The following is a 15,532-nucleotide window of genomic DNA, read 5'->3' on the forward strand; positions in this document are numbered from 1 at the left end:
GAGGACTAATCCAGGACTGAACTAGGACTAAAACAGGAGTAAACCAGGACTTAACCAGAACTGAAACAGTACTCACTGTTAGGACAGACTTGCAGGTGACCGCAGGAGAAAGGACCGGCTCAGCTTTGCAGACAAACTGCTCGGCGTTCTCTCTCTTAAGTCCAAGATTAGTCCTGGTTTAGACCTGGTTTAGTCCTGACCCACCCATGCGTAAAAAAATAAAAAAATCAAAAATCTGCGAAACCATTTCGAGACCGTTTCAAGTCTCGAAATGGTTTTCCATTTGTGAAAACCTGGACACCTTACTGGGGGTGGGAGGTGGGGCCTCAACATTGAGCTACAGTCACGAGGGATGATCCCCCCCCATAACAGTTAAGAGGCAGAGGTTCCGATTTTGGGCCCCTAAGACCCAGGGACAACAGACCCCTTTGTCTCCCCCGTCCACTCCCCTGCAGAGGAGCATAATGTGCAGAAAATTCTGTGTAAAGCACTACGGCTACAGTGTGTTTCTTGGATGAGAGCGATCTTGAACTCAGACTAGGTCCAGTCCACTGAACACATTTGAACCTGCTGAAATTAACGCCAAAAAAATCACTTAAGCCCAAAACTGCTGTTCATTAGGATTTTATTTCTTGGAGGCAAATCAATGAATATATGTACTTTTATACAGTATATGAGAGGAGCACATCTCTACAGTTTCAGAATGTAAACGATCTCTGAAGAGAAATGTATCAGTTTAAAAGGAAGCCATAGTCTTCTGTTTTAAACTATTTACATGAATTAAAATATAATTTATAACATCAGGTACTTCCATACTTCTATGAAACTAGATTTTAACAATTCAAAAATACTGAAATGCCTTTGTCTCCACATTCTCAAGACATATATGAAATCACACAAAACGGAAAATAAAACACCATTTAAAGACATCCAAACTAAGTGTCGCATAAATAAAAAAGGAACACAATAAAACCAACATATGTAAAAATATAAAATCTCACTAGTAGTATTTACCTTTGTTTTTACCAAAATCTAAGTTTAAAAAATCATTCGTGAAATCTGATAGTCATTAGTTGTAAATAGACAAATCAATAGTAATATTATAATAATGACAAACAATAATAAAAACAATGTATGCCCTTTTGCGAAATATTGTCATCACCGAGAACAGACTCACATTTAGCAGAATATGCAGTCCCTACGTGTGTAAGTGCCTATTGACATCACTGCACCCGCCCGGGTGAGCCACACGTGTCTTTACAGATGTTACAGTGAGGAGTTTACTGTGCGGCGGCCGACCCGGACAGAGCGCACAGATACATTGTTTTTTGAAAAATGAATAAAATCGTTGGTGAGAAACGGAAACACACAAAACTCAAACCGTGGCTGTCAAAAACATTGCTCAAAGCCGACATGAGCCAGACGTTTATATATTATTGAAGTTTTTTTTTTTTTTTTTTCTTTTTGGTCAACTTGCCTCTTAGGGTTTATCACCATCACTCTGAAAGAAGTGGAAATAAAAGTATTGCATTCTGACATGGGGTTTCCCTTTGGAAGGATTTTTTTGTACATTTTTTGGATTTGTCATCCACTGACCTAGGACCTAGACCAAGTGACAACTGTATATAGTATAATGTTGAAATGTGTTCTCAAACACTGAGGAGAATGGTCAACACCAACGTTTTCTATAAGAAAGTATATAATAATCTAGATATCTACACAAACACACAAATATATATTCATATATATGTATATAGCTTTTATAATATGGCTATTGAAAAAGTAATTACGTCTGTAATTATTCAAGAATAAACCACATTGGATTGGAAAGAGTTGAGACAGTTATAGTGAAAGCTAGTGGTAGCTTCGTTGTCCCCAAAGTGTTTAAGGCTTGCCATGTTGTTGTTTACCTCGGCAGAGAGAGCAGACGCCATAGAAAGCCCAGAGACGCACACACTCACACGATATCGCCCTAAAAAAACTCTGAATAATACAATTTGCACAGGGTTACACAGCGACAGACCACACAGGAACTAGCTTAGCCGCGACATCAGCATGCGTTAGCTTAGCAAAACTGTACACACTACTAACAATAAAAACAGTACATTTAGGACATCAGTACAAAAAGGATATGGCTATCTACGCAGGTCAGTACATCTACACTCTGTACCTCGGCCCAGACCCTGACAGTCTACTGAGTACAAGAAAATCGCATTTTACTGCTCGACAAATGCTAATTTTCTTTGGCGGAAAAGTAGCTTGAAACATGAAAATTTGAACACGTGCATGACTACGAGACCGACGGCGAAATATATGATAATTATTTATCTTTTGTAAATGTACTAAACAAACAAGTATTTTTATGGCTTTAGTTTACACAAAACTAATGACGAACTTAAATGGTTTCTAGCTTATTGCTATATCTTTGGGAATGGAAACATTTAGCAACACGATTAGCCTGGTACTGGCTACCGCCGCTAAATGATCTTTAACTATGGTAATCCTCCATAGCTTTAAAAAAATTACATGAAATATGCCATGAACATTGAAATGCCGCCTACCCGTAACTTGCTTGGTAAAAAATAATCTGTAAAGTTTTATATTGTAGCTCTGTTTAGTGATGACGTCATGTTTAGCAGCCATTTTGAAAACGGTGAGAAACATGAAATGGCTTGTTTAACTATGGCTTTGTTTTGTATTTGATGAGAAAGAAGATGGAAGAAGAGTACTCCACAGAATTACCTATTGCCAAGTAGCACATTAGGGGCCATTGCTCTTTTGCATCTAGAATAATCTCTCTGTTTAACCTGTTAGCGCTGTGTGGCTTAGTCCTATGCAGTGACCTCTGTATTGTGAAGCAGCAGTGAAACCAGGGCTTTCTACGGCGTGTGCAGCGTTTTAACACGAAGTTATCTGACAACCATTTACCGGGTCGAACCTCTCACTTCCCTCTCCACATTCTGTTGCCGTACATGTATCTTGTTTCTGAAAAATAGTCCCAAACAAAGCTGTGCACCATTTAAAACTGTGGATAGTTACGGTAGCTTTCAATTGAGAAAGCGCTTTCCTCTACGTAGGATCTATGTGCAAGAGTATATTAGTACGATTTATTATCTGAAGGTGTTAAGTGTTAAGCTTGACCGCATTCCTGTAATAATTTTTTTGTATTTTTGTGTTTAAAAGCAGTCTACAACGTACAGTACTGAAAAAGTGCCCCACCCTGACTCCACCTTACCTCGGAAAATAAAGGCTTGTTTTAAAGATAAGATTCTTGTTATTATTATTATTATTATTATTATTACGTATTGCATCTTAAATTGCTTTTCAAGAAGACAGAAAAAATATCCAAAAATAATTTTCTTACAACAGCAAAACAAACACCTTTCTAGTGATAGTCTAAAGGGATAGCTCTTTTTTTTTTTTGTCTTTTGATTACGACAGTGTTGGACTCTGAAGTGAAGTCATTTCCCTTCGATTTCCTCCCTGAAATGATGGCAGTTGGTTCACTTCACGCCACATTGGAGCGGTAGATCTGGTAAGTCACAAAATGAATAACGATGTTGCTTTTCTCAAAAGTCTAACCATTTGTTTACTTTTAGCTAGTACTTCAGTTTTAATTGACAAGTTAGATGTTGTATGTTGGCAGTTCCAGATTAGTCATAGTCGTAGTAATCGCTTGCAACTTTACAACTTTGCATTGTCAAATAATTGTACGATAAAAGTGTTGTCTGGATACAAACATTTCAAACTCCATTTTTATACTAAGGAGTTGAGTTTATACTTGATTCCAATAACAATACCAGTAAAAGAATGTCTTTTTCACACACTATCTTAACACGAGGTCTTAAATTTGTTCAGATAAAGCTCAAAAAAACACTTCAGCTGTTCAGAAACGCTAAAATTTTGTCTTGTTAATGTAATGCAGTATCGAAACCTGCTCAAATAAGTATCACATTTCAATAATATTCATTTTAGTATTGGGTTGTATCAGATTTTCTACTATAATTTCTTCATCATTTGTTGATATTATATAACTTGACAACACAAGAACATGTAAAAAAAAATAATATTAAATTGCAACATATGGACTTCGGTGTAACCCATATGTTTTGACAAAGTTTCCGCGAAGACTTTAGTTTTCAACGCTGTGACAAACGAAATCTTTCCACCCAATATGGCCCGAACCAGCTTCCACACAAAACTGAACATTTGAACTAAAGCCAGACCATCTGCTGTCTGATTAGCAATCCACTGTGACCCGCCACCATTTAAAACACACACAATATACTTTATGTTTACAACGAGGCATAGTGCTATATACACATTATAATATATCTATATATTATATTTTCTCTTTTAATATGTAAACCAGCACATTCTCTCACGTTTTAGTAGTATACATACCAAGCACAAAAACTCAGAAATTCAGTTGTTCACAGATCCACGATGTCTCCATTTGTATGTATAGCACTAAAGTGGTAGTTTTGGACATCAGCGAAAAATACATGGAGAATTTGCTATCCTCCACGCCACTCAGCTTGCTGTTAAATATATATATTTTGTTCAAAACACTGAATAAGGCGCCTTTGTACTTAGTGTGCGTTCCTAATAAAAGTCAAAGGAGAATCAAGTGATGTAAACATTCAATTGTTTGTGTGTTGATTAGATAGAGAGATAGAGAAAGAGAGAGAGACGGAGAGAGAGAAGAAAGGGTAGAAAATCAGAAGGGTGTTTTGGGTTTTTTTAGACTAAGCCATGTAGTCCCAAACCCTTAAGCTATGAAAATACTATTGCAATTTAATTTCTAAGTATCACAACTGAAACTCAGAGTCCATCACTTTCGATTTTTGTCATTTTTAAGGTTTGCGTAGTTGTCAAAGATGACCAATTTCGTCAATGGTTTACTACCTGAAAAGTCTTAACAGCAGAACATTTCCAAACATATTTCAGCTTAATAGATCTGAGTTTTGCCGTTACGTTGAGTTTCAAAATGGCATTGCAATAGTACGGTCACAGCGAAATGCCAGACTGGTTTCTTGAAACAGGAGCAGATGAGCAGTTAGATTCGGTCAACTGGTCCAAAGAGTCCTTAACGAAAGCAAGAAAAACGAGGGTGTCACGGCAACAGATTTTCAGACCAATCATTGCCTCCCAGTGCATTTAAGGCCCAGGCCGGTTACCGAAACGTTTGCTCATCTGCTCCCAACCAACCCGCAAAACTTCAGTAGTGTCAACCACAAGACAAAGACGAAACACAGAGTTTTTTTTTACACATTTTTGAAATCTTGGTGTGAAAATTTCCCATTCCTATGATGTTTGTATGTAGAAAAATGACCATTAACTGCGTTGTTGTACAGAGAATAGAGAGCAGGGGTGATGTTTTGCTATGAGGTAGAGATGCTCAGCTGATACAGTACCTCCCAGACACAATAAAGAAATCGTGCTGGGTTTTTTTAAATTCTAAGCACCGTTCCCTGGCTGCAGTTCAGTTTTAAGGTGGTTTAAATGAAATCCACCTTAAATTGGCAGGCTGAAAAGCTCTCTATCACTCTGCTGTTTGAGGCGTACGCTACGGGCTGCGTTTACTTTTACTTTAACAATCTTTGGGCGAGCAGAAAATGGGGAACGCAACACGATTACATTCAAAAACGGTACATTCTTTTAAGAGTAAACTCAATTGGCCTTTCCTGGTACTTTTGAACCATTGTAATAGCTTATAATTGGCTGTTCATATATTGTACAGTTGTATTACCAGCTATGTTAACACAAGTGCATAGAACAACTTGAATTAATTTGCGTCACTCCAAAAAGGGAAGGTAAAGGTGCTCTATGGCTACATTCAGACTGCAGGGCTTAACGCTCAATTCGGATTTTTTTGTGAAATCCGATGTTTTTGCGAGGTCGTTCACATTTCCAATTAAATGTGACTTGTATGTGATCTCCAGTGTGAACAGTAAACAGCCCAAAAGTGTCCCGCATGCACACTGGAGGACATGACGACGTCAACCTCAGCGAGCGTGCTCCGTGTTTATGGAAGTTGTCCAAACATGGACATGAGCATTGAGCACCTGGAGATTTTAAAGTTCCTCTCGTACCGGAGCCAGAACATGAACAGCTTACTTGTTGTAAGGAGGAGATTGAGAAAGAGAAGGATGAGGTTTTTGGACGTGGTGTTTTGTGGGACAGTGGCAGCGACGTCCGTAGAAAGGAACGTGTGGATGTGGAGACGTAGCCAAGAGTGGTGAGTGGTGATGTGCTTCACTTCAGTGACACAATTTTCGCCTACTTCAGCGCAGAATAGTAACGTTTGTGGCTTGTTGATAACGTGTAGGTCGGATGAATGCGCTTTGGCCGTTCACACTGAAGTCGCATGTCAAAAGATCGGATATGTATCGGTTTCAGGACCACATATCGAAGTGGCCTGGGTCACATTTGAAAAAATCGGATCTGTGTCGTTCAGACTGTCATTAAAAGATCAGATAGAGGTCACATAGGGGCCAAAAAATCGTATTTGGGTCACTTCAGGCTGCAGTCTGAATGTAGCCTATGTAACTTTTTGGTTGGAGGGGTCCGTCAACTGTTCGGTTCTATGGAGACGTCATTGCTCTGCCTGGAATGTTCCACAGTATGACATTAAACATCTCTACTTTATATCTGTTTGATTACGATTAGGTAGTTTTGTAGCTCAAAGATACCTCCAAAAACAGGCATTCTGACTGTTAGCGGGATCGTCTCTCCACAGAGTTGACCTGTAAGTTGGTCTAGTTTGGTCTCCGAGAAGATAGAAAGGTTTAATGCCATACTGCGAAACATTCCAGACAAAGCAATAAGATCTCGGACGGACCCTCCACCAGAAAAGTTACGGAATATACACCAATTTATGTAGCACTTCTTCAGTTTTGTTCAATGTTTTACAATATTTTAGTATTTTGAAACAGTCTTGTGAAATTTGTTTAAAAAAAAAAAAAATTAATCAGGGAAGACCACAACAATTTGATCCAAAATGTTAAGAAATTTTTGCGAGTTTTCAAGTTTCAATCCGCTATATTATCACAATCACAGTGTCTGATTAAAAATGCAATAGCGTTAACATAGCCTCTGATAATTCCGGTTTATTTATGGTGAGATCTGACTGAAAATGGCGTGAGGGCGGTTAAAGCCAGTATTGCGTTTCCCCATTTTGGTCCTGCTTGCTTCTATCCGAATGTAAACAGTAAGGGTTTCATTGCATTCACTGTGGAGTCATTGTGGACGAGTGGGACCCAAAGTACTTAAAACTCATGTAAATGTGGAAAAAATGTCTATTAACTTTGTCATTTCTCTTGCGAAACCCAATACGGTGACCACTTTATAGTTTCTCACGATCAAAATAGCTGCGAGTGAAGAGGCTCAGTTTTCTAACCATTCAGTCCAGGTTCACATCATTATTATCCACTTCAATTATAATGAATAGTTAGAGGAAATGTTTATTTTTAATTTAAAGATCATGGATGTAACAATATCCAAATCTCACGGTACGATAATTACTGCGATATTTATTGTACATACTCCAATTTTTCCTTTTTTAAAAACCTTGACAAGTCTTCAGAGTGAATCATTACTTACAAAGATTTAAAAGTGCTTAAAAACAATTATTTTATTATGTAGTAAAAGACGTAAAGTATGCAGTTCCCTCTTTTTTAATACTTTTAAGCGAAAAGCCTTTCAATTCGATATACTGTGACGGCCCACGATGTTTTGACGATACGATATCACGATATTTGGGTTATTGTTACATCCCTATTAATGATTAGCTAGTTTAAATTAGCATCACAAAAACACTATTGCTCAAAACAAAGGCGCAAACTCAGAAATTTGATCTAAAAGCTGATTAGGTAAATTAGTTTAGTGCTTTATAACTTTTAGTAATACTTTAATCAAAAATGGGACAGTTTTTAGGACGTTTGCTAGCATCACAAATAATCTCGTATCAAGCTAAGATGCTAATGGCTAACAATGCTAAGCGTCCATGTGAAACAATACAGTAACTACCAAATAGATAATTTTAATATATTATCAAATTTTAAAGTGCTATCATAAGTTAATTGGCAAGAATTTGAACAGGTTAGGAACATATTTTCCACATAAACAAAGGGTTTTTGACGAACCATAAAACCATAAAACCAAGAAATCAAGCAGCCGGTAGCGCACGCCTCAGTACTGAAAATCAACATGGCGGATTACACGTGAAAAAGGGGGAGAGTGGAGGACAGCGGAGACTTTTCGCTCCGTACAGTGCATAGATTAAATTAAGGAAGCACTACAATTACAAACAAAATAATAACATGATTTTTTTTCAACTTCATTTTCAATTTGTAAACTTTTATCAGTCAGATGATTAAATGTTATGCTGTTATATTATTTGTCCATAACACACACACGACAGATTTTTAAAACTGATCACATACACGATTTTTTGCTAAAACAAAGCTTGAGTTTTTACATGTTTTTTTCCGATTACACAACCGCACGACTGACCGGACTTCATGGCGGGAAGAGGAGTTTCCCGCCGCGTTTTTGACCAGAATAGCTCTCCTTAATTATTAATTTTTTATACAAAACGAAGAAAACATAGGACACGCACACGCTTTTAACACACATCACGAAGACCAACGCGACGCAGGGCTAGCAAAGGATCCGCTACGTAAGTCTCTCGCGCCCAAAATTTACCCAAAAGACGCAGCTAAACAACACCAGAATACACAGGAAGCAGCTTTCTGTTATTGAATCTTCAGCAGTTTGTACCATTGCTGTGTTTAAAAAAGTCAAGCTCCTCTCTTTCCTCCTCTTCGTCTTCCTTTTGGGCTCCGAGTGGCTTCCTCAATTATAAGCAGTATCCTCCGGTGAAAGAAAGAACTAAAAGCAACAAAAAACTAAAACAAAAACAAAACACAAGGTCCGTTTTTACTTCCAATGGTAAAAATGTAAACATTAGCGAGGTCGCCTTGCATGGAGGAGTCAGGAGTCCCCGTGGTTTTCAGGAAAGACGCTTTCTGTTTTTGGAGGAGGCTGCTGCAGTTTTACTAAGGCTGGCCAGGCGGGGGCGCTGTACTGTCAGCGGTGCAGGGACTTCTGGGCTTCTTTGAGCAGAGTGTCGAAATCCAACGCGTCGTACTTGCTCTTCACTGGACCAGGGCCGGCCTCGTCTGGAACACAATTCACAACAGATAGAACAATTTAGTTTTGAACAATGTGCCAAAAAAGAAGAACAGTTTTGATTAGGGCTGGGTATCATTTAGAAGTTGCCGATACGATACATACCTCGATACATTGGCCACGATACGATACATATCTCGATACAGTGAGCTTTCGATTCAATACTATATATTTCAAATCAATTTGATACGGTTCAATAAAAAATAAAGGTTAAATCATGGTTGTGATACTAAAGTCTTTGTTAAATCACTTCTTGTACAAAGTCAATATGAAATACAAACATTTTAATCGTCAAAACAGTGAAAATGTCAAATGTGTCGCATAAACAAGTTTCCTTCCACTAAACAAGCAACAAAACTGTAGCCCTGTAACAAAATGATTTAGTAAAATACACAAAAAAATACTCTTGCCAATATATCGATACAGAAGACCATGATATCGATACTGTATCATCACATTAAACTATACGATATATCGATATTTGAATATTTTTGCACACCCCGAGTTTTGATACTTTGCATTGACATCATACTGGGGGAGGCGCATGTAAGTCTAAGCGGAATATTCAGCAGTTACCATGGTGACACACATCCTGAATGTCTGAAAAATGGAAAAATGGATTCAAACTACATTTTCCTGTGATCTGTATGAGAGTTCATGGTTTAGGTGTTTGATTTTCAACAAAAAAGGTGACTAACTGACTAAACTATTGGCTAACTGCTTGTGAGCGTAATGTTACTTGAGAGGGACTTGTCTAACAGCATAAATCAGCTCAGCTTGTAGCTCCAAATAAGTCAGTTCTTTCTGGTCTGTTTAGGTTAAATTCTAAAACAGGGGTGCCCACACTTTTTCAGCATGCGAGCTACTTAAAAAAATTACCAAGTCAAAATTATCCACCTACTACCAAAATGCAAATTATTTATTTATAAATATATTGAGAATCAGTTATGGTGAGACGGTACTTGAACTTAATGATCTTCATGTGGGAAAAGGTTGACTCACATAAATAAGTTTTTATAAATCTATCTCCATTTGATCTGATAAATGTTCATTCAGGCCTAAAATAATCCAAGCAAACTGTGCTGCACTGAAACACTCTGTGCCCCTTTTTTTGGAGCCTCACCCACAGTTTGAGAACCCCTTCTTTAAAAGAACTCCCACTGGCACTTTACACAAAACTGTGAAGAAAGTGGGTAGGACTAAATGTGTTTTTTTTTCCAAGTACCTATCCACTTTCTTCACACTTTTCTGTAAAGTGCCAGTGGAAGTGTGAAGAAAGTGGCACTTTACAGAAAACTGTGAAGAAAGAGGGTAGGTACTTGAAGAGAGTGAGTAGGACTAAACTTGTTGTTTCAAGTACCTACCTCGTGTTACATTTTCCTTCTGGTTTTGCAGTGGTATTTACCAGCCTTGTTTACCAAACGCACATCTTGACAAATACAGATGCACTTTTATTAGGCAAACTCAAGGCCGATCTTGAGTACTACAACACTACAATCTACCCATACTACCTTGGTGATTGACATATTGTTCACCCCTGGTCTAAAGCTTCAGACAGAGCTGTGCCTCCAGTTAGCCTCACCCCCCAGGAAATGTTGATGATATCAGCTGCAGAGTGTCCATAACCCTGTTCTTAAATGTCATCACTTAGAATGACGAATCACAGTAGACTGTTCCTCCGGAGGGTACTATCTAACCCCAAACTGAAACCAGTGTAGAGGACATGATCATGTAAGTGTGCACGTGTGTCTTTACCGAGGTCGATGTAGCGCTTCCTGGTGAGCCTCCTCAGACCTGCAGGGGCGCTGTTGAACACGGTTTCTCTCCGATGCCTCTGACCTCCGCTCTGACGGATCTTAATGACACCACACCTCTCCCTACAACAAGTTTAAAACAACATACATTTATTGTAACTTTATGGCTACTACAACTAGTACTACTATTACTACTACTACAACTGTACTGACCTATTGCCTAATATATATAAAAGCTGAAACAACATATAATATTTTGGGCTCAATATTTATTATATGTACAATTTCTTCGTAAAAGCAGGAATATTTGGTGCATTTTTGTTTTAGTAACTTTGAATAAGTGACTTCTATTGAAAATGTTGGTTCATTTTGTTATTTCTATTTAAAAATGGTTTACTAGGATTATCTTGCATTGTTGTTTTTGTATCTGAGGCATAAAGTAGTTTCAATCTTGTCATTTATCATAGTATATCTCTGTAGCAATATATTGTGCTTAAAAAACTGTTTGCGTGACATGCCATACCAGTACTATTCACAGATTTTAGGAACTACTTTGAGCAAGGAAAAGCAAACTCGCCATCTCGCCGCCAATGTCAAACGTTTCACCCGGGCCATTTACTAATATCTATAAATCTATATTATCTATAAAGTCTCCCCCCATAACATACAGTTGATAAATCCTGTTATTTTCAAAGCAGGGCAGTAATTCTCCTTTAAAATCCTGTGAATGACACCAAGTACACTCTGTCCCATTTCTGCTCCCTCCTTACGCAGTGAAACCAGGCTGCATTCACACTCTGACGTGCTCCTACTTCAGTCTAGTCCTGGTTTAGGCAGTTTTCATTTTTTACTTTTTATTTTATAGAGTTGTCAAATGTGTATAGTTAAATGTCCAATATTACACAAAATGGATTCTTGTGAGCCATGTTATAAATCCTCATATGAAACAGTTGTATTTTGTTTCCTTCACATGTGTTTGAGTATAAAAGGATCTTTTTATTAGTCTTTTATTAGTCTGAATCTCCAAAGCTCAAAATGCTGTTCCACCTTGTGATGTCATGTAGTGGCAGTTTTCAAATACCGTATTTTCCGGGCTATAGGGCGCGCTCTTAAGCCTCCAACCCAATCAAAAAAGACTGCACGCCCCACAGTCCAGAGCGCCCTATACACGAATCCACTCGTGTCTCTGCTGATTTACTACGTCCCATATGAATCCTCGCAAAACTATGGTTGTTTACTTTCACCAGCACCTCCTTGCCTAATCAATTTTCTGCGGGAAACACTGTGTTGTACTATGTTTTAGTATGGATAGGGAAATATCGTGATATATTGAATCATGGCATGCATATCATGATATGTATTGTATCGTCAGACTCACGGCAATGCACACCCCTAACTGAAAATAGCATTCATTTCCTTTAATTAAACAAAAATAAAATGAGGCAAAACTGACCTAAAGGCATTTTGTATTGTATTTTCAGCACTATCGGGGCGCTCTTAAGCCTCCAACCCCATCAAAAAACGACAATCCAGAAGCGCCCTATACACGAATCCACTCGGGTGTCCCAGCACGACTTCAGTAAACTACAAAGCCGCACCACCCGCAGAACACACAAACACACACGGAGCAGACAGCGACCGCGCGACAAAAAACACCCACAGACACACTCATCACTCCACGCCGACGAGGAACGGAACAGAGGAACGAACCGAAAAAGCGAGTGCAATGTTCCACTTCTAGACACGACTGAACAACTGAGTCACTGTGAACACGCCGACAATCCGTTGGTCCCAGACACACCCTCCCTACACGCCACAACTGAACAAAGCCCAGAGTCACCGTGAACGAACAAACAAACAAAACCACTCACCCATCACACTGTTGGGTTTCCTTTAAAGTCCAGTGTGGTTTATTTGTGAAAAAAGTTCAAAAATAGACCATTTAATGACAGTGCGTCTTATAATCCAGAGCGCCTAATAATGCTGATAATACTGTAGCTACTTTTTACCTTTAGTTCAGTAGAGATTGGCAATTCAAGAGATAAAATCATCCAGATGACTCCAGTGAAGGTGTGTGGAGTCAAAAACACAGTGAAGCACTTCCTGCATTACAACATGATGTCACAAGGTGGAACAGAGTGATTTCTGCTTGAGAGACGAACTCAAATGAAACAGAAAATGCACACTAAAGTTCTTGTAGAGAGTGCAAATGCAAGGAGCAGTAAAATAAAAGTGAAGCATAGCACACTCAGATGGCCCATGTCCAAAAGCTTTTTTTTTACTTTTAAATAACGTTTCTGTAAAAAAAGCCTTCGTCAGATCATTTTCTTGCTTTGGACCACAGTATATGAGAGAAGAACTCAGTCTAAATATGCAGGATTTGTGTGAATGAAACAAAACGCAACTCCAGGTCTGTTTGTGATGAGGAAACTATTAGAACATAGCTCAGAAAATAGCGTAATATGGGAGTAAAATGTAAAACAAAATAAAAGCTTTTGATATAGTGTATTAAGACACGCTTGCTCGGTTTCTGTGTCAGTGGCAAGAACTACTTTAAATATTATCGTTTAATAATTTGTTTAATTTGTTTAATAATTTTTAATAATAAAAAATATATATTATCGTTTGTAATTCCACTCATTGCCGGACATTAACCAGGTCAAAACCAGGTCTAAACCAGGTCTAAAACCAGGTCTAAACCAGGTCTAAACCAGGTCTAAAACCAGGTCTAAACCAGGTCTAAACCAGGTCTAAACCAGGTCTAAACAGGTCTAAACCAGGACTAAACCAGGACTAAACCAGGTCAAAACCAGGTCTAAACCAGGTCTAAACCAGGTCTAAACCAGGACTAAACCAGGTCAAAACCAGGTCAAAACCAGGTCTAAAACCAGGTCTAAAACCAGGTCTAAACCAGGTCTAAAACCAGGTCTAAAACCAGGACTAAACCAGGACTAAACCAGGATTTAACAGGACTAAACCATACTGCGCAGACTGTGTCTCCTCCTCTTCTATTAATAATATTTTTAATACAGTTAAGTAAAGATTGGACTTTCATTTTCTTTAATCAGACAAAACATCTTATGTGAAGATTTCCTCGTCTTTGCTTCTCTACAGCAAATCAAGTAATCCAAAGTATTCAGATTACATTACTCACTTTAAGTAATTTAATGGATTACGTTACAAACTACATTTTGGGGTATGTAATCTGTAATCTGTAGGGGAATACATTTTAAAAGTAACACTCCCAACACTGCCTACATCTACTTCAGCACTTGAAAACGTGTTACGATGACAGGTCTACTCCCTTCGTCTTACACTCTGTCCCTCTGCTGTTCCCTCCATTTTCCACAGCGAACCTAAAACTCCTGACCCATGAAAGTTCCCGTTGTCCTGGCGACATAAATAGCGTTCCATGTTCGGGCTGTGGTTCACGCGGGGACACTCACTCGTTGCAGATGATGACTTTGCAGTCCTCGGCCTTCCCAAAAACCTGGAATCGTTTGCGCAGCATGTTTTGGGTGACGCTGCTCGGGAGGTTGTGGATGTAGAACACCTGGCAGTTGTCCTGGCAACAGAGAAACCATGGCAACAGTCAGACAGAGGACAGAGATGACGAATCACAGCGTTTGGAAGTAAAAAAAAGGACGATGCTTTTAAGTATTGTGGTGTTTGTTTTGTATTGTGTTGATATATGCACATGAACACTTGGAAAAGACTGAAAAATAACTTAGCCTAGAATTTATTGCCAAACTTTACTGCATAAAGTCAAATAAGCTGATTCATCAAGAAGTTGCGTTCATGTTGTAGAATTTGAGGTCATAATTTCATGTGGACGGGCCCATTGATTCTTCTAGGGTGTTCTACGTGCATTTCTATTGGTGGGTTCCACATGAAATCACAACTAGTGCTGTCAAGCAATTAAAAAAAAGAGAGATTAATTAATTATGATCTGTAATTAATTAATCTAATTAATCTCTTTTTAATCTCACCTATAAATGACTGAGAAAAGCCTCAACTTCAGGTATTTTCATTTAAATTCATTATTACATTATTGTGGCAGATCAAAAGACTGATATATAACAAAAAAAGGGACTTTATAATGTCATTTATTGTTTAACAAACTTTAACAGATGCAGTCATTGACATTCCACTGTGTTCTTTTGTCAAACTTTAACTGTGTGTGTGCACGATGTGGGAGCGGGGCGGGTGGGATAATAAACTACAGTCCCACAAACTAAATATAAGTGTAAAGTAAAATATACAAATGATTCATGTTTGCCTATCATACATCATTTCATTTTGGCATTAATAAAGATTTTAAGCAGCCTAAACTTGCAAACGTGGTCTAATCTCACACACATTTTAGACAATTCCTTTGCGTTTCTCCATCTTTAATAGAGCTTAAGAATGTGAACGTCCCCATTAAGGATGGGCATTCGATGAAATTTTATTAATCGATCGTCTGGAGAATTAACGATCGATTTTCGATTAATCATTAACGTTTTTATATTTAAATTATCATCATTATTATTACTGTTACTGATCTGCATAAATAAACTCAACTTTACAACATATAAAGATAA

General features: G+C 38.1%; 1 protein-coding gene across 3 annotated transcripts in view; it reads right to left on the reverse strand.

The window, feature by feature from the left end:
• Positions 1-608: 608 nt before the first annotated feature.
• Positions 609-15,532, reverse strand: part of ppargc1b (peroxisome proliferator-activated receptor gamma, coactivator 1 beta) — a 247,846-nt gene continuing 232,922 nt past the window's right edge. For 2 of the 3 annotated variants that reach the window (XM_055158969.1, XM_055158970.1), the window contains exons 11-13: positions 14,396-14,514; positions 10,951-11,075; positions 609-9,185 (exon numbers count right to left, since the gene is read on the reverse strand). In XM_055158969.1, coding sequence (XP_055014944.1) covers positions 9,094-9,185; positions 10,951-11,075; positions 14,396-14,514 — 336 coding nt within the window. In that variant the 3' untranslated portion in view covers positions 609-9,093. The remainder of the gene's footprint in view (positions 9,186-10,950; positions 11,076-14,395; positions 14,515-15,532) is intronic. The other variant, XM_020919957.2, reaches the window with a different exon arrangement.

This window comes from Boleophthalmus pectinirostris, unplaced genomic scaffold (assembly GCF_026225935.1).
Source record: "Boleophthalmus pectinirostris isolate CB_2022bp ecotype Guang Dong unplaced genomic scaffold, ASM2622593v1 HiC_scaffold_23, whole genome shotgun sequence".
Classification (NCBI taxonomy): Eukaryota; Metazoa; Chordata; class Actinopteri; order Gobiiformes; family Gobiidae; genus Boleophthalmus; species Boleophthalmus pectinirostris.